The 21,022-nt window shown below is 40.2% G+C and overlaps 1 protein-coding gene across 2 annotated transcripts in view; it reads right to left on the minus strand.

The window, feature by feature from the left end:
- Positions 1-16,333, minus strand: part of LOC118422428 (hemicentin-2-like) — a 17,973-nt gene extending 1,640 nt beyond the window's left edge. Inside the window, exons 1-9 of one of the 2 annotated variants that reach the window (XM_035829993.1) lie at positions 16,216-16,333; positions 4,520-4,843; positions 3,810-4,127; positions 3,364-3,517; positions 2,704-2,819; positions 1,800-2,057; positions 987-1,301; positions 701-823; positions 203-346 (exon numbers count right to left, since the gene is read on the minus strand). In XM_035829993.1, coding sequence (XP_035685886.1) covers positions 203-346; positions 701-823; positions 987-1,301; positions 1,800-2,057; positions 2,704-2,819; positions 3,364-3,517; positions 3,810-4,127; positions 4,520-4,843; positions 16,216-16,273 — 1,810 coding nt within the window. In that variant the 5' untranslated portion in view covers positions 16,274-16,333. Of the gene's footprint in view, positions 1-202; positions 347-700; positions 824-986; positions 1,302-1,799; positions 2,058-2,703; positions 2,820-3,363; positions 3,518-3,809; positions 4,128-4,519; positions 4,844-11,196; positions 11,479-16,215 lie in introns of those variants that run through there. The other variant, XM_035829994.1, reaches the window with a different exon arrangement.
- Positions 16,334-21,022: the final 4,689 nt, after the last annotated feature.

Here is a 21,022-nt window from a genome sequence, read left to right on the forward strand (position 1 = left end):
ATCCTTGAGTAGTGTAGATTCATTGTATCATTATATCATGTTGTATCATTTGTTGTGACCTGTACTAAACCCAGTGGGTATGAATGTACAATAAAGGTCTTCATTCATTCATTAACTCATTTATTGTTGATTAATTTGTGTATCAAATGGATCTAATTACATAAATAATTATACAATGTTTACACTAAGGAGACACACGTACGTGGATAAGAGATACCAATGGCGTAAGGGTCCTTGTCAGGTCTTGGCGGAGGGATGGGTTTCGTTGTGCACTCCACATTGTCAAGCTCCACGTCACATGGCTCGATATTGAGATGCGTGGGCTGACTTTCTTTACATTCTTTCACTGCAATAAAACATATGGTGCACTGTAAATACGCAACGGAGAAGAAAAATGAAACACATGAATAATTATGTTTTTATATAACATATAGCAGCAGCCTTTCCTTCTGTCGTGGTTTGAATACATGATTCTGATGCGCATATATATAAACCCATTACTATGTACTATTTGCCATTTTTGTAAAATGAAGAAATGTTGTTAATGCACGATGTTTCAAAACTATTTCCGATTCTAACGTCTTCCGCCTTTTGTAAAGTCCTTTTTTCTTTCCATTTAATTAGCAATATCCTTAATAAAAGATTACATAAAATGATACTAAAATCAGTAGGTGATCATCAGCAGTCATGAGAAACGTACCGTGGCTCCTGTTACCACAGATGACGTCCCGGCGCCGTATTATGAAGATTACCGCCACCAGAGTTAACAGGATGGAAACAACCAGAACGCCCGTTACTATCGCAATCATGATAACAGGTGGTCCTATAATTGGATAGAGAAAATATGCATAGTATAAAACAGTCTTGATGAGTTTCCGACTCTGTTAAATCGCTGGGGTATATGTGTGGACGTGAATTTGCTGGGTATGACAAAGAAAGGGCACTTTTATTGACTTCCGTACCAAAATGTCGTTAGCTCAACTCACCCGACACAATGACCCGGTACTCTCTTGTGTCGGATCCGAACATATTGATGGCCTTGCAGATGTAGTCACCGGAGCTGCCACTGCTCACGTGATCCAATATCAACAAACTCTCCGTGTAGCTATCAGTGGTTTTCTGCCGTACTGTTAATCCGTCTATTGATCCTTTTGTCAGTTCAATCTCTTGGCCGTCGACACTTCGCCAATACCAGATGATGCTTCCGGGAGAGGGATCAGAGGTCACCTCACACAGCAGCGTGACTGAGCTGCCCTGCGTGGCGTGCGCCGTCTCCGGGTCTCCCCGAATGTCTGGCTTGCCTTCAGGGCGATAAAGTACGTAGATTAGCACGGGTTTCAAACTTCGCACAGCCTCGTACATCATAAAATAGGTAACCATACTGCATTGTCGATATATACCCCGGGAAAAAATGAGGAAAATAGCAAATTTATATCCAACTCTTCCATCCTAATCGAATTCTTTGACTCAAACGGTGGAAACTTTTTCCTTTGGTATGGTGTCAATAAATGTTGTTAATGTCAAACATAAATTATACAGATCACAAATGTTAGCCTCATCACTTGCATCCGGGATGTGTAAGGGAAGCTCCATGGGGCATTTGATGTGTCTACAGTTGGCTTTGCTAACGCTGATTTTATTCTTTATGTACTTCAAAAACTACATTTGTCGTGTAAATTGCTGCTAACAGGCAAATCAACTGGCTACCAGGTATGCTGCAAATAACATTATATAGGGCATTATATAAGCCTTGAGGGGTGCACGGATTCTGTTTGGAGAGATAACGCTAACATACGTACCTATCACATCTATCACAGCATCCTTAACGTCCTGAGGGAAAATTGAACTGTCGGCCACGCACTCGTACGTCCCTTCCGTTTGATAGTCCAGACGTGAGAAGCGTAACGGGTTGCTGAAGTACAGGTCTGTGTTCTTCCGTCTCCATCTCACACGGGGGGTCGGATTTCCGTCGGCTTTACATTCCAGGAAAAACTCCTCCTCGTTGTCATAAAGCACGTTGACTTTTTCATCGAACGTAGGTCGGATGGAGGGAGGATCTGCAAAGTTGCAGACAATTCAGTTAGACATATAGGTAACGCCTGCGTAAAATCAGTACCAACGTGTACATAAATTATTTATCGCAGAGGTTATGATACACCCTTGACGTGCGGCATTTTTAGAAACACATAACTGTTAGTTTCTATTAATTATATAATTTCCTACCAGAAACTGATTTTATTTGTTCAAAATAGAGCGCGGAATGAAATCACAATGAGTGATTGGGAATAGGAGAAAAACAACCACTGTGTGTCCGATTACTCGACAACATCTACCGAATACCTGCCGACCCTAACCTTGTTTTCATCAATCGCTGGCAAGGGAATAAGATATTAGTCCTCAGTAACGAAAACTTTCTATAATCGATCATTTTTAGCATGTTATCTTAATTTCTGTTGCAATAGAATTTTTCCTTGCACAATGTATAAGAATATGATGTTGGATGCATCTTAGTATCGTGATGCATCTTACTATTGTTGACTAGAAGATATCGTCGACCGAAATCTAAAACAGAACACCACCACCCACCGTCTGTAATTCCCAGGAGCATAACCAGAAACACAGCATCATTTGTCCCAGCCCTTAGTTATTTCTTTTTAATGCATACTTCTAGTGTTAAGAAAATACAGAAAAGATAAGACTTACAGAGGACATCCAGTTTGATGGATGCAGTATCAACAGGTTGTATGCCATTATCAGCTTTGCACTGATATGTTCCAGCATCTAATCGTGACACTGGTTGAATGACATTTGATTGCCCTCTGGAATAGACAGTAGAGTCAGAATATCAGCATATCCCTTTATTCAGTTTCGTAACCACCGGGTAAGCTAGCGGTAAATTTTGCAGTAGAGGCCTTAGAGCTCTAAATTTGAAAGGTAATGAAAGGGTGCCACGTATATCGTGCAGTTTCCGTGTCATGGCGAAGCTGACTGAAATATCATTGCGAATGTACAGTATGAATTGAATACGTTCTAACTGCTCACCTTAGTCGTTCAGTGCTTCAACGATAAATTCATCCTTGAATAATTTCACCAGGTTGGTAAAATACTTAATCACAAAGTTCTTGATGTTCAACTATGAATTCTACTACGAGCCAACGATCCGATGACCATCTCTCATCTTCGTGGGATATACTTTTTTACAGTGCACTGGAGCTAGGTGTTACAGTCTCACAGTGCACTGGAACTGGGTGATGCAGTCCCAAACCTAAAGTATCGTTACATTTATTGTCAGGTAACAATAATTGATTACGATAAATTCGCCCTGTTTAAAGTTATCTAATAACAGATGCAGTGACACCGTACCTGACGTCGTTCACACGCCGCTGAACACCACTAGCGCTCGTTTTTCTCCACGTCACCTCAGGAATCGGGTTACCATTGGTCAAACAGGTCAGATTGGCAGATTCACCTTCCCGTACCTTGAAGTACGTACGAGGGACGAATACTGTAGGCGAGTCTGTGTGAATAAGGTAATTAAAAAATGTAATATATGCCATGTATTTCACACATCATACTGAGGCTTGCTATTAAATATCACTGCGATATACAGTATAAATTGAATGCGTCCTTAACTTTTCATCTCAGTCACGTTTAGTTCTCATTAAACTACACAGACATCCGACCCATTTCGGCATGAAGTAATTTGATAGCTGGCTTTATTACAGAGTTGGGAGATACTCAAACATTACCACAACCATGGAAGGCATGCTACAAGCGCAATAAGGTAATAAAAAGTAGCTATGACTTACATAGCACCTGGAAGAGAATGGAAGTAGTTTTTGGAGGTAATAAATTCGGTAAGCCCTGATCAGCAACGCAGCTGAAATTCGCCCCGTTGTCCCACTTCCCCAGATATGGCACGTCTAATGTTTGTTCCACGACATTCAATAGGTTGTCGTTAGACACAACGCCGGTGCTTGTAAGGTGGGAGTATCTTCTTGTACCGTTGTACCAAGCTAGTGAAGGCAGAGGACGGCCCCCTTCTGACCGACAGGTCAGATGTAGACTCCCACCCTCTTCTCTTGGACTTCGGTCACCCATGATGATGGGAGGTCTTGGAGGTGGCACTATTGCAGTGACGACAAAAATACCATCAACAATTAAGGTTTGAATTAATTCAACATAGTTTTCTTAGGTAAACAACCTTAATGGTCTTCTTTACAGACAACCTGTCTGCTGTTTCCATCGGTACAAAGTAAAGTAGTTTTATCACTGCAAAGTAACCCATCTTACTGTGACGTAAATATGTTAACAATATGAAACTTTCCTTCAAACTAATGAGGACAGGCAGATTGTCGAAAGTTCCATGGAAAAGAAAATAAGGTTGAACTTGAGCATGTAAGACAATTAACTTAATCGCTACCACAAGCAAGTTTGTTGTTGCACTGTTAGGGATTTTAAAACATAACGTTGTTTTCGCGAGAGTCTGAAAACCTCAAGACGATAGATTTGAACGAACCTATGACAGTAAGTTTGACATCCTCCGGCTCCTTGAGTGAGAAGGTGCTACATCTATAGACCCCTTCATCCTCCATCCTGACGTCTCGTATGTTGAGATTATACACGCCCGTGTTGTCCCCCGAGTTTCCCTGGCCAGATACGAACACTCTCGGGTACTTTTCAGACACGGACGTTCCTTCTGAGATAAAGTGCAGGTTTGGTGGACCAAACCAGTGAACAGCATCGTTCTTGTTGATCCCATCAAATGCACAGAAAATCGTGACACTGCCGCCCAGGAGAACTGACGTTGGTTGAGGCTCGACACTGTACCATGCGGCATGTACTGAAAAATATAAAGTATGCTGCTTGATAAGGTGTAAAAACCCAATGTGAACACATAATGCAAGCAGAGCTGCGATATGCTGAAAAGGTAACAAGAATTTTCATTCTGTTAGGAAGATGTACAATGCCAGCAACATTTGCAATCTGTGCAATTTTATGTGCATTATATATATATGCCCAGTAAAGACGGTTTTCATCGGTTGTGTTGGTATCAGATTTATAAAAGTCTCACATAGAAGTCCAACATGATATACATATCAATCGTAGTTGTTTGAACATCATGAAGATGACATATTCATGTTACTATAACGAACGTTCAAAAATGCATAAATCATTTTCCGATGAATATCACTGTCCTGTGCTGGCAGCAAATACCAGAATACCACTAAGGTGGCAAAACGACTTGTCACATTTTACACCACACTTGACTTGTGGCAGCTGTGTTGAAATACTATCTATCAACTTCTCACCCTATAACATTTGGACCACTTCCGATTTTTACGGACCTTATGATAAAGTCCTGTTGCTACGCCCCTAAGCACCCGTCACTTTCAAATTCCACTCATTTTTCACTGCTACTTGTGAGACATAAAAGTGGCGCAGTGCTGGCTTATCTAGATTGTTTAGTACCCTCTGGTCTTGCCTTTTCAGGAGAATATGTCCCCAGTATGTGTGATTTATCGTACAGTAATGTACTGGTGATGATCATTATCAACATCATGTCTGGACAGAGGCATGGAATCCCAAGCGGATAGAAAACCCATTTACTTTTATATTTTCCTGTCTCAATTCTCCAGGGGTAATATGCAAAGGATAGATTGAAAACCATACGATAATCGTTTTACATGACAGGGAAAATTATCTGTACTAGATCATAGTGCGCATTGAAGGTCTGGTTGACCTTGTTGCTGCTCACTGAACATAGCACGATGCTAAAGCTCAATGACAGAGTGCTCACTTTGCATCATGGAGTACGCGTTCGCAGGTTCGATACATAGATTGTAACCGTACTACGTGTATTAAAACAAACACCAAAATATGGCACATGCTGCTTTCTCTGCCTGGCAATGTGCAATCATAAGAAGAAGTATGGTAGTTGAGTACACAGCACTGCCTGCGGACTTTCACCCTTCTGTTAGTGCGTGAAACAAATGTGTGGCACAGGATCTATAGAAATGGATTTGGGTACGACCACTATGCATCTGATCAAAATTACTGGTTGACTTCAACTATAATTGTGGATCTACACCCCCTACCCCCCATCAAACTTTCTAATTTCATGCGTCTGCTCTTCTTGCCTGGCTCACTCCTGCTTGTCAGATCTCAGGGAACAGACTGCTCAGGAGCGTGCAGATAATTGAATATATCAGGCAACTGAGAGGAAACGAATAATCATGTTATGGTAAACCCATAACACGATGAGTACATGGTAAACCCATGTGCTCATAATGCTATCAAGCAAGTACACATTCGATACACATCTAATGTGCATCAAATATCTTCCGTGTGTTTGGTGCTGGAAACACCTCAGAATATTGTGTACCAAGTTATGTCAAAATAGAACAACAGCACCCGTGCAATGACCTTATCAGAGAAAGTTCCTGTGATGCATATTTGCATCAAGAAATGCTTAATGTGTATTTCCAAGCGGGGTGTAAGTTTCGTCTACATGATCCTTTCAAAGAGCTTCTGTCAGTTTACGGGACTGATCTTGCATATTGATTATTGCGTGTGGTGAATGCGATTGCCTATGCCTTATCATCAGTAATTCAATAAACAATTTAAGTCAATAAACGAGAATCCTGCATAGTCCTATATTTCAGATAGCAGTATTGGTTTCATTCATTTCATTTTACTTGCATTTCACAGGCATACATCAAATGTGTGTGTGTGTGTGTGTGTATGTGTGTGTGAATAAGCGCACGCACGCGTGTCTGTGTATGTGTATGTCTTATACTCAATAGAATAGGTTGAAACTTAAAACAATACATTTTTTTCAACCGATACTGTCAGTTGCTTATACTGATACTGTATTTCAAACATTAATGGCAATTTATTATGCATAAAAGGTAAATGATAGCTGGTTAACCCGTAGCAAAACGATAAAAGTCCTATTTGCGGCACCAGATCTTGTATAATACTGAGCAGATGGTGTTGTAAGTCATGATTAGTTATGAGTTATGATTGTAAACCCAATGAGCGACACAACTGTTCAGCAACCCTGCTACTGCAGATGCCGAGGATTAATCATAGATTTAACAAGCATTAAATGTCCAATTTCCGTGCTCGTTGATGTAAATATTGTACTTAAAGAGCATAATGGCATAAGCCGTAAAAGTTGGAAGAAGCCTGTTAGCATGTTCGACCTAGAACAATAAATTATTCTTTATGACGTACGTGAAGGACATGGTTAAGGTATAGTTACCCCGTAAATGTGTCACAGACAATACGAGGGGCGTTCAATAAGTAATAACTCTGACTCATTTCCCATAGCAGGAGTTTAATGAAACTTGGCACAGTTATTAGTCTTTCTCTTCATAGGAACCACCCAGAGTTATGCATTTCTCTCATCGTTTGATGCAGCTCTGGACACCGTTTTCGTAGGACACCCCAGGTTGGTCCTCCAACAGATGCCTCATCAATGGCAGAAGAGGAACGACCAGATCTGGGAGCTGTTTCCACAGACTTCCGGCCATGTTTTAATTCAGGATGCCAGCATTTTACAAGGTCATATGATGGGGCATCATCACCATAAGTTTCTTTCATTTCATCAAAAGTCTCCTTTGGTGTGCATCCTTTCAAATACAAAAACCGGATCACTGCGCGACACTCACATGGCTCCATTTCACACCTGGTCCATTTCACACCTAACTCAGTTCAAACACAAGTAAATCAGAAACCACAATTAGTTCAGCACTATTTTTTGCAACATAAACTATAGACATATGAATCATTACACATGCAAAATTTCAAACAATTAGATCAAACAACTGGAAGTGGGTCAGAGTTATTACTTATTGAACGCCCCTCGTAATGTATCAGGCAGTTCAAGTGTACCAAGTCCTTGGAAACGTAGTCCTATTAACTTTTGAAGTTGTCTAGTTTGTTATCTGAGGCACTGTGTCTTTGGTCTTCGGAAGTAGACACACATTTCCACCTGGTAGAGTGAAGAAAGTCGTGTAAAGGGCCTTACCTAGGGACAAGCCTTTGTTGTAACTGGAAACCGTGATCTCTAGAGCTCGAACGTCGACAACACCCAACGTTCAAAAATTACAACACACACAACTATTGTTATCCCAAATACTTAGATACCTCTTTTTCTCCAAGTTTCCAATTGAATATGGTTAGGAGAGCACAAAAGCCGCTGATTCGCCGACTAATTAGCCAAAAGCTGGCGTGCATATCCCATTAGATAGATTGCTCGACAAAGCTTGCGCTAATAAGAAGACATGTCGTTTTAATTGGCAAATGGAAGTAAGGATCATGCCTATGCTTCCCCTGGGCCATTTAAAGACATTGCGTTACAAATGAGATTTAGTCACCTAATTGTCAAATGGAAGTGCAAAAGTCTGTGAGTAGCCGTTATGTCAGGACGTTTACTAAGATTTTGATCATGAGTCTGCATCTTTTGAATTCGCATTTGGAATCAGACTCACTGCATACAAGATAATCACCTTAATACATGCATGCGAAAATGGTTATGCTGTATATTACATGAAAAGAAATCGTTCTCGGTCTTTATTTCTTCTCGTTCTCGGTCTTCAGTTCAGTTCATCCTCGTATGTATGAGGTGCAACAGATGACGCTGTCCCACATATCTCTGTCCATAAAGTCTTTATGACACAAAATTCATTGTGATTGCTTCCCTGGTAGTTATAACCTACATGTAAGACGTTTCGAAACGTAGGTAAGCAGACGTAATTTGTTATTAAAACCTTTCAGCCTAACATTGTGATGAAATGACATGACAGAAAAGGGAAGGACTGCCCCATATCCCCATTCCACAAGAACGGTGCCCTCGCCGCACTCCCCCTACGACCTAACCCTGACACGCTATTACATTCTGTATGGTAAACCCGGTATAAAATCGAAATTCGTTTTAAGTCACAATGAGAGCGCAGCGCAATCGCCATCTAGTGGAAAGTTGGCCTTAACTTCCTCTGCATAAGCACTATACTGTACCGATGTTGACTCTTATAAACTACACTTAAGATATCTTTAAATAAAACACTTGATATACGTACATACCTTAAGGCAAATATTTATTCGGAGTGTAACAAAGGACATTACGGTGAATATCACCGTTTGCGTTTTTTAGAATTGCATTCCATCAATAATTCGACATTAGAGGAATTAGTATTTAACTCTGTGTGCCTATTCAGAACCTAAGGCATAGCTGTTAGTACCCGAATAACAGATTACTATATATATGCATGTAGTATTTTACCTTGGAGCAACATTACTATAGTCTTAGCACACTCTTCGTAAAGTCTTCTGGCACTAAGGTACATAAAGCAAAAACGTATGGATTAGTTAAGTATTAATGTATTAACATATATATATATATTGTAAGGTACAAATGTCATTCCATGTACTAGTAAGTAAGTGGTAAGGAACATCTTTTCCTATATCATGTGAGATCGCTTGACTGAAAGCAGATGTGAAAAGCGTATGTGATTTCCTGATCAGATTGGAGTTGTATCTCGATTGGCCATTTTTAGTAACGGTAAGGCCGTAACAAAAAGGGCAAGTGCCATGCACACTGACATTTAGGCTCAACATACTGAGACAAAAATCCCCTTAACACTCTTCAGCTTGAGGTTGATGACGTCATGCCATCCGTCTTAGTTGCATACACTTCAGGCGAGAGAAAGGGAACACGTGGATTTGAAGCTCTCGATCGTGTGGGTCCGGAAACAGGGTCACTAAGCACTGGACCAAAGGTTTCCAAGTATTATAATGACCCACAGTAGTGTAGAGAAAATCGATTACAAACGTTGCTGACACAGGCTGCAGGATTCCCAGTCGATACAGCATCGACCTACCAGGACCAAGATTCTATTAACCCCACAGCCTCGCATTCCAGCCAAGGCCATAGCTTTGTACCAAGGGATCTCTTTCCGGAGATTGGACAATTGCTAGTTGCCTGCACTGCCCATGTACTATTCAGACATGTTGAAGCAAGCCATCATTCGAAGCGTACTGTGTCCATGTCTCAATGACGACGGGAATGCGCACAATTTTGGAATCTAGTACCGTCGGATTTTCTTTTCTGGTTTACTGTATAAATTTTTCATTTGGTATGCTCGCCTTAACATCATTGAAAACTTTAGCTTAGCCGTCAGAGAAAAACGACGTCAGATATAAGATTAATTCCTTATTGTGCCATCTCATAACTCAAGAAAACTATGATTTCCATCTCATTGTGTTTTGAAATGAAAACTTCGTGATGTACGAGGTTTGCTTTGTCAGTCAAGCGGTTAGAAACAGTATGTCAGTACGAAATCGATAATGCTACTATGTTATGTCAGGCTGGGGGACAATTAGTCATTCTAATGTTTATTTTGAAGTGCCCCGAACACCCATCTGTAAAGGCAGTAGGGTGACCAGTTTTAACACCAATACTTGTGGTGTCATTCACTAGAATCCCACTGCCCAATGATATAATTACATGACAAACGCTTGGCAATCTCCTGAACATACGTGAGCTATGCGTGCGACGAACCAGGTTGATTAAGAAGTAGAGAAAAATCGATTCTGGAAATTGGTGCCTTTATAAGCTGAAATCAACCGGCACATCAATTATAAATAAATTGTAATCGCTAATATCTAATCAGGTAATGTCTTTCCGCATACACATTGCGCTATTTATCCGGTTTTAGCCGGTCATGCAACTTTTTAAAACGATTTAGGATCACAATCACATGATTTTAAAACATGATACAGTGTTAAGAAGCTATATTACTAATTGTTCTTCGGAATCGTGATGTTCTTAAAGCAATCTATTCTGTAGATAACATCAATACTTCATCATCAATATATCATCACCCGTGTCAAAAGATCATTACGTAATGTATCTAGTTAAATAGACGGCGCCGACCCATGCAGAGTCTACTACGACTACACCATGAATGGATATTTGATAAATGAATATACACTAACCCAAATATTCAAATGATTTACAGTCTAGTTATTTGCTGAATTACAGATAAATCATGCCCCTGTTCAGGAACGCAGCAAGCACTGTCAATTCCAATTCTCTGTCAGTTCCGGTGTGAGTACGCCTGAGATAGAGATATCAGGCAGCTTACACACCAGCTACATATACCTGGAACGAATGCAAACGACACCGACCTGTCCATGGGTCACAATGAATTAGGATCAGCCACAGCACCGACAAGGCCATCTGGACTGACTCTCCTGACCGCAGTGCAGCTTCCTACGGCTTTTGTGATGGTAAATCAGCAGAGAGGGTGTGAATGTCAAGCCGAGTGTGTACCCTAGATGGAATGCCGGCTGTCATGGGGGCACAGATGCCAACAATCGACCGCTCCATCACCATTGGTTGGGGATCTCCAACAGATCGATGCCACACTCGGATGACCATTGATAGACTTTGCTCGCTCCTAACAGGCTTGGAAATCAAGACACGCGGAGAAAGACAATGGATGCAAATTGTGGATAAGAATAATTTTGAGAAGGTTTTGAGAAGGTCTTACTATTTTGTTCCCTTTTGGATTCTCTAAGATTTTTCTTCATCTTATTCACCTGTGATTTTTTGGGAGCAAAAACATGTTCGCTTACACTGATACGTCCAGTCATTGACTGTTTTGCCTGTTTTGCGTTTACTATTCGATATGCATATATATATATGTTGAACTTACTATTTTTTCAATCAACACCTCTTTATTTTCTAATATAGCATCAAAGAAACCTGAAACTGGTCGTTCTTGGGCAAATGTTTGAATACAAATTTTTGGCGAAGAAGCTACTTGATGAATAACTCTGATCCGTTCTTTGCCTCTAATATGACCCTTGTTGATCTCAATGAAAACTGATCTGATTAAAGATGGAAGACCTACCGGAACTACAAAGATGCTACCCTAATTGAACCATCCATCGTAGAATACTTAAATAAAAAGATGCCCCACGAGTCTTTGTTCAGCTTGAATGATAGAAGATAGGAATCTTCGAAGATATAGAAGTTGAATACTTACACTACATTTTTAGGGATTTCTAGCAATGAAGTTGTTATTGGGGATATAATTGTCTTTAGACCTCTGGATTTCTGAAACAAAGATGACTCTCCCACATGGCTTTCAACATATATTCAGAAAAACAATGCTTTCGCACAGAGGACACCATGGACGGATATGAAGTTGACAGAAATATTTCAACGAAGTTTTCATTGTAGTTGATGGGTTGGATAATGAACATACTATTTTCAAATTACCTGACAACATGCAAACGAGGTACTATCCAACGGTAAACAGAGGACCTAACAAACTAAAAAAAAAGGACCCAAAACAAGCTTTTTCACTGGAGAGATGAGTTAAGACCCGTCTCCTACATGGCATTAGACATAGCGGATTCCTGCAAGATAATTCATTTATCTGATACACGCAAAAGCCAATTTTAAGATTTACTTTGTTTCAGAGTGATATGATATGTGTTCTCTGCTCATGGCTCTCATGTAGGCGTGAAATGATTGTAGCTAAGACGTATGGGTTGCCAAATGGAAAGAAAATGGTACGATTTTGCATGAAGTATGACACCTGCCAGTAAGAGGCTTAGAGGGGTGCCATTTGTGTACGGCAATTTCCACAGTTGACCTGCTAAGATGGCAGGAGAGGAAGTACAGCCTGGTAGATTGATGCAGCCTAATGACATTTGTGGAAAAATGGACTAGCGAGTGAAGAAGATCATGGTAGTTAACCTGTACCATACTTGTAAAGGTCCCAAAACAAACAGAAAATATTCCTGGCAGATGTACATACTTGCATCAAATGTTACATGATATATATGTACGGTTGCTAGTATACTGCACTGAATGTGATGAGGACGATAATCGCCATTGCTATGAAGAACGGACCTGAAGAGAATACGCCGAACCCAATACATTAAAAACAGACATTCGGGTGATTTGGAGGAATGATTTCAATGAACTAGACTGCCGAACATCACATTTGGTGAGTAATGCTTTTTTCAAGGCTATGTACAGATGAGTTTTCCAACTTTTTGCCCTGGACTTTCTCTGCTCAATTTTTTCTTGAGTGAGACCTGGTGATGAAACTTTTTCCTCATTACCGTTATGTGTTGGGCGGCAGTGTATGCAACATGACAGACGTTTTCTTTCTGCTTTGTGGAGGCTGACGGATTCTGTAGATTAAAATCTCATTTCAGGCAATGCCTTCTCATTGCGTCGTGATTATTAACACGGCCATTGCTATTGATTCACTGCACGTGGTTATATTTGTAATCATTTCATCTTTGTCCGCTCCAGACGCCTTGTAATATAGATATGATTATCCAGATGTTTCAGGTTTCTTCATCCGTACGATCTGTTAAGACCTGCTTTCACTTATCTAGATCTGCCATACGGTTGTGCTGTGAACTACCAGGAGAGATCTCACGCGTTGAAAACTAATATATGGTGTTCACCACATATGTTAAAGATACCGTCAATCGTAAATGTAAGGTATGAGCACGTTATTCAAATGTGTCGTTATTTACAATCGACATTGCAGATCCTAAATAGTAGAAACGATGACAATAGCACAACCTTAAAAAAACATGATTTCGCGAGTTAAGAACCAAGCAGCTTCTGGAATGTGTCACAGTGTTTTTTATTAAGTACATGCAAACGAATTATTTTGTAAGGTACTACATAAATGTCCTCACATGTATCTTGAGTTGAGATTATACCAAAACCCATTAAGCATAATTTTTTTTCTGTGTGACCCTGTACGAAAGCATTCTAAATATATATGTCGCTCACCGGAAACGTACCGGTGACAAAAAAAATGCGACTCCTGTGAGAAAAAATGAACCTCGCCGCAAGGGTTTTTGCGAGGCATACATCATGCTTGGGTCAAAGTGGTTTTGCCCACCTCTTACATCCCCCAAGCGATATTAAGTCTGTGCGGGGAGATTTAATCCCAACACTCTGACATGCAAGGTGTTCCAATGCGTGTATACCTGCTATGTAATATTGTGACCCATCGTAGAGAAAGCTTTCAGTGGTCGTTTGTTGCACATACAGCTTACCTGCGTCATACTTCCTGAGATTAAAAGCTTGATACCGTCAGTTTTTCTGTAGACCTCATAATTCATACCTAACGTAGGTCGTCATTCAGGCTACGGGGTGAGAGTCTTTTCCTCGGTATGAAATACGGTTGCACGCTGTTTTATTCTGAGAATGTGGGTAACATCAATATTCGCTGGATGTGTGGCAGTGACAGTATTAACGCACGAGGAGAAGGCCGTCTTCAAACGTTCCATGTATATTGAAGTCGTCTGAAGGGTTAAGAACAACGTCACCTGCAATCATATTCTCTCAAAGCAACAGCAGGTGCAATATAAATCAATATCTGACAAAGAATATGATATGTATTGTGTGTCATATCTAACAAAAATAGACCTTCTGCGAAGAACGACCTCGATAGAGTTTGACATATTGGATGAGCTTTGATGTTGGGAAACATGATTGGAGCCTGTGTTTGCAATGTTCAATCCTGTGCGCAACATCCCAACCAATTCCACCAGAACATGCTCAAGGGAGCACGTCATTTGATTGCCTTTGCAGACATGGGTTCGCGGATCTCTCTGAGCCGGCAAGCTTGGAAGTAATGGAGTTTTTGCGGTTTGCTGCTCTTGAATAAACTACATATCTGGACAATAAAAATGATGGCACAGATAACCGGTTCTGATAATAGCACCTTCCCTTGATACAGCAGCTGCGGTATGCATGAAGTCAACGCAAGTTTCAGCAAATATGAATAACGTTACATATATTGTAATGCTGCAGTTACCATATAAACATCTATACTTACATAGTGTTCTTGTTTTTATTTTAGTAAGGAGGATAATAATATGCATTTGAGGACATGCTTCATTCATAGTGGAGACATAAAACGTGAGGTGAAGCGATACATATCGCCCTTAGATCAATACAATACTTGAAAACCCTGGGCGATTCAACAACATAGAAGCTAGCTCTATGTACGTTTGATCACAATGTTGCTCGTGCCTGGAGGCTGACAGGAAGCCAGAGGAAATTTCCTGGAATCCAGGTGGGCTTTTAGCCACGAAATATTAATATTCGATCTAAAATCCATAGACGCTGCAAAGGTCTCTCGGTATAGTCGCTTGGGATCAGGCAACAATTCTAACCAAACGAGCATCAGTAGAAAACGAAAGGGGTCATTACACGGACCGTTAATTTTACGACAGAGGCGGGGTCTTAACATTCCCAGCACACACATATAGTGTCTCACTGGCAAGTAGCGCTCTGGAAATCATTTTATCCCATAATGGCAAGGGCTACGTTGCAATTAGCAAAGAGAAAATAGCCTGAAAATTGAATAATCCTGGGCCCGCAATTAGTAGAATGTGTATTCTGCGGTGTTCAGCCAGTAATGCAATATGTATTACCGCTATTTGACGTAGACGTTGGAAAAGTCTTCAGGCAATAATCCAAAGGAAGACAAAGTGAGCAATACAGCTCGCTGAATTTTAACAATAATCCATAGCCTTGCCCTTCTTCCCCTTGTCAATTAGGTACTTCTCTTCTGCTATCTAGATCCTGCCTGCACGTAAAAGGGTCAAGTTACTGTTGTCCAAATACAGGTCACAAATGACCACCTGCGACTTGAGTATTGGGTGAGCCTAATTGTATTACACAAGCAGACAGGTATTCTATACTAGTGCGTAGATGTATTGGACTAGTTTTCTGCCTGCTGCGACCTTCATACAACGTAAAAATACACATAACAATGCACGAATAGCCGAGAAGCATGTCACTTTGTAATCGGACCTACACTGCAGGTTGAGAATTCTACATCCTGGAAAAGCACAACAATGACCCACACGGTATGAAAACATTTCATTAGTTTTTTCATCATTTGATAAAAAACTCAATGTATTAGCAAATACAAAATGTCTATAGCTCGAAATATTCATAGAGTAGTCTCACAATGGCCTAACTGTACAATACCACACGGCCGGCAAACGCCTGGCAGCTGCTAAGGACTTCATCGGAACCATGGCTTGTACGTTGCGTGGGACCTGATAGCTAATCATGACAAAAAACAATAACATCTTTAGTCCAAGATAAGCGCCATCAGCACACAAAGGTGCCTACAATTATCTTACCTTTCAGCACCAAGGACAGAAAGGTCAGCAGCAGCATGTTCCCTCCGTAGTCAGCCATTATATGGTATGCTTGTAAACGAGTGTCTGTATCGAGGCGCGACCAACAGCAGGAATGGGGAGACACTGGGTGTGTTCGGCATATGAATGCTGGCGTCAACGCATGTTATTAAACAGCGGCCTGAATTCGTGAGGCTCCAGTCCAAATCGATTACCGTAATTTTATCTGATCGAAACCACGCACAAATCACCGTCAAAGTTAATTAAATAACGTAAGTCGAAAAGAAATGAAAACTCACGCCATGAATCTCACACCGAGGGAAACGAAAAGTCGATAAGTCTTACGGTAAAGCAAGAACGAACAGGCATGCATCATGTTGCAACGTCGCCTGATTGATTTGGTTAACTCATAGTAATATCTTCCTTTTGCCTTGGTGTTCTTTCGATTTCATGCAAGCATGAGCTCGAAATAGAGCCAAGAGTCTGAAATGATGTGACGTCGATCACTTGCGGGAACCCGCCCCCTGTGGGCAAGATGACCTGTCATTTCGCGCTCCCGTAAGAGTGAACAACCGGGAAATTGTACTTCAGCCTGCGATTGCTATAATAAGGCGATATGTATGTATGTGAGAATACCCACGGACGACTGACCTTTAGAGAATTCCGAGAAACTGGCATGAGCATTTTGCCAGTGACACCTTTGCTTTATCTTGATATGCGTGTAAATAGACGGTCGCTAAAGTCGGTATTCATTACGGTAGTTTTGTGCCAGGGGAATTGTTAAAACGCACTGTAGGGTCAATCTTCCGCACGGGAGATAGTTGCTAAGAAAATTACTCTAGAAAGGAAATCAGTCGGTCTATTAATCATTGAATAAAGGAATTAGCATTACACTAGATGTTATAAAGTCGTTGTTTGTATAGAACAAAGGAAAAATATTCCCAGTAGGCTTGTCAAATTAGTTGTCAGTGATAAAATTGTACAGATGTCCTAACCGGCATACATATCTGTATCTGTATCATTTTAGCCAGTATAGCCACCCATCGGCGTTGCATACCAGCTTCTCAGGCATGCGGCGCGGCAGCAGCTGGTTCTATTACTCTCACACCTAACCTTTTCTAGATGACATGACGCATAGACATATGTTAAATTTGTGTAAAAAGGCAACTACTTTCAGGTCAGTCCTATGATAAACATTTCTGATGAAAACATTTGAATAGAATTGTAGTGTGCTTGGCTGTACATAACATAGTGGTCTTATCAATACTAGCATGCATGTATGTGCCGTCAATTTCTGCACTCCTGATATACCAAAAATGCTGTGTAAGTACTTTAAGCCTTGATAATGCATAAAGGCAACCAGGATTTTGTGAGCATATTAAAACAGCATTTTTTTTCATGTTAGACTGTTGGAAATAATTACCTTATCTTGTTTTTTTTCGTTTCCGCTTTGCAATCACCATAGAGGAAGCGCCACCTTGAGAAACATGTCCCAACTGAATCGACGTTGCTATTGACAAACGAGACAAGTAGCGTTTTAGCATGAGCTATTTTCTAACTAGTACTGCCATTCCTTGAAATATAATTAAAATCAAACTTATCATGGTTATTATATTTTCCGGGAGAGATGATTTTGCGCTATTGCTAACTAGTACTATCATTCTTTGCAATGTAATTAAAAGCAAACTTATCATGGTTATTATATTTTCCGGGAGAGATGATTTTTCGCTATTGATAACTTGTACTGTCATTCATTGTAATATAATTAAAATCTAGCAAATAATAAAATAAGCAAACTTATCATAATTATTTCATTTTTCGGGAGAGATGATTTTGCGCCATTGCTAACTAGTACTGGCATTCCTTGTAATATAATTAAAAGCAAACTTATCATAGTTATCGTATTTTCCGGGAGAGATGATTTTGCGTGCCAACTAATTTGCGTGCTTCATTGGTTAACAAGATAAACTGGCAAGCCGTTTAAATTGTGCGCAATTTCCTTAGCAACACTTATTCTGCACATGTCATTGAATATCATATTACGGAATGTGAAATAGTGATTTCATTTCAAAGCTTGTTATCGAATTCGCTTAATACCCGCCGACTAGAAGGTCGAACCGACTCTCCTGACGATGTTATTGGGCTCGGCACTGTTTGCCAGAGTAGATTAACTTCATCGAGTTGTGTTGGTGGTAAGAAGTGTCAGCTGCAGGCGCTATTAAACACCAGCTTAACCGCTAGTGTCTACATTATAAAACGTGAAAATGATATACAGCCGGAAAGATCGACAGGAGGTATGAGGATATATCCAAGGGGTACTAGTGGGTTACACCGCTTAGGATAATATAACTAGAGCTTGGCTTCTGGTACATGGGAGTTACTGGAGCTTATGACCGTATCTAGCAGATGCACAGTAGAGTGAATAGTGTAGCAAACACGAGATCGAGAGGTCATAGGTTAGACTCCTAGCATACCCTTCGTTGTGTCCTTTGGAAAGGTACTGAACACTGCTTCCTTCACTTGACACGTGTGTAAAAATGGGCACCTGACTTTGGTTGTGGATTAGGGGTAAAGGCGGTGGAAGGACAGTGATGGCACTCCGCCTTCCAATAATGTGTCCTTGACACAATGGATAAGCTGTGTATATGGTACGAATACCAAAAATTGGATATGGGTGTATATTTGCCTTTACCTTAACTCAGAGTTTGGTGTGTACATGTCTACGTGTCATGTCACCCTATCTTCATATCGGGGACAAGGACTGAAGTAGCATTACCTAATTGGGCAGACATTTGCAACACCATTACCATAGCTGGGGACAAACCAATAAGGTTTCAAATCGGTGCAATAAAGTTAGATATTCTGGTCGTTTGCTTTCCCATATCCCTTCTTCGACTTTACTGGGCCTTAGTAATAGCAAGCCTGGTAATAGAAATGACGGTAGTATCATGTCATAAACAGGTAATGGCTCTCCGCAAATGAATTTTATGACCATGCTATTGCATTCGAAATCGACCCGTTTACGTTCTAATCCTACGGCAAAAACAACTTTTATTCGTTCCTGTAGTTTTACGCAGGCATGCCTAAAATTCTTAACTCACTCAGAGCAATTTAGGCATTCCCAGTGGTCATTAGGTGCGTGCTACAATGTATTTTGTCAATAGATAACTACATGTCAATAACCCTCTATCGCCTTCGTGGGAATTCTATTATCGACTGTATACAGACCTATTGCCCCATAAAATGACAACAACACAATTAAATTTTATGGCAGACCCTTATGAATATCATTGTTATCTGCCGTCTCCCAGGGGAGCCCATAATTTGAGTATATTGAATGACACGCTACGGTACGGAAGTTTGTGGTCACAAGGAGGAGCCAGTGTGTCGGGTGCTGCAGCTGGCGATAGAACACAAACTGTTGCAAAATGCAGCTTTAAAATTTGCTGTACAGAGACAAATGGTCACAAATCTATCAAAACGTATGAGTAGATAACAAAACCACAGATAGTAGATAGTAAAACCACAAATCTTTTGCATGCAGCTTTTGAATGTCCAGAAGATTATTTTATGCAAGCAGGCGATGATACTATACTGATCCAAACTTCAACTTGAATATAACCCAAGTAGTACATGCAAGATCTGTCTTTGTTGTGACCTATACTTAGTTCGGTTGGGCAAAAATGTACAAAATGGTCTTATATATCATTTATAAGCGTATTGATATAAGTGTCGACTGGATAGTATTCTGAATATCTTGTATAATAGTACGCGTACTAAATAAAACAACGTCACATGCCCCGCACTGCTCGTCATCTGTCAATTGTGAAAGAGCATTTTCTATTGAAAGATGTCTTCTATAGAAGATTGCAGCCATGGCACCAGGGGTGCTGATGGTAACGTATCTATAGCCATGTGTCGTGAAAGGGTAGGATCTATATGTATGAACACTGACCTTCCAATAGCCTAATTGTACTTTGTAGTTGGCATCTAGATCAATTTGAAGGCTGTATTCAATGTTTGATTTCCATAAAATGAAGAATATGTATTATAAATCCATTGACCTGACCCATAGTATTTACATTTTTTGTATGCCCTCTTAGATAAAGAATGCTTATTGATTGTCATGGAATTATTAACGACTGAAATAAACGTTCATTGTTCATTGTATTCTTAATCGTTGATTCTAGGTGTTCCCGAATTCGAAATGATAAAAACAGTTTTTCTTATTACAGTGTATGTTTAATACCCATATTACAGCTGGGTGTAGTTGGGTAAAGTTGGGTAAAGTTGACAAGGCTACACACATACCTACCAACTTGAAGGTAAATAATCATTACACTTATAAGATATAACTAAATGGTGATATGATGTAGCGAAAGAAATACTTAACAAAGATTAGTGTCCATTACAATTTTTTGTGTCATAATTGAAACTATTATTGAAATAAACATTATAAGAAGACAATTTTTTCTGCATAAATTTCATCAGTCATTTCTTCTAATTAGTCAATAAATTTCTGCCAAATGCACTACAACAGCCATATTAATAATAATTGCACGTCACTCAGTCTCGCTCAGCGATTAAATTGTCAGCTGATGTGAGGTATCGTCATTATTGTACTTTGTTCCGCGACGGCAGTTATAGGTGCCCTGGACTTGGTTATCAGAAAACCGGGGGAATGACTTTACCCAAGGATATAAACATTTAATAACAGTTGGCAAAAGATAATTCCGCGTGAAGTATTACACGCTAGATTTTGATAGCATTCCTAATATCGAGAAAGTATGACGATTAAGATAAAAAAGCG

Source organism: Branchiostoma floridae, chromosome 9, assembly GCF_000003815.2.
Source record: "Branchiostoma floridae strain S238N-H82 chromosome 9, Bfl_VNyyK, whole genome shotgun sequence".
Taxonomy (NCBI): domain Eukaryota; kingdom Metazoa; phylum Chordata; class Leptocardii; order Amphioxiformes; family Branchiostomatidae; genus Branchiostoma; species Branchiostoma floridae.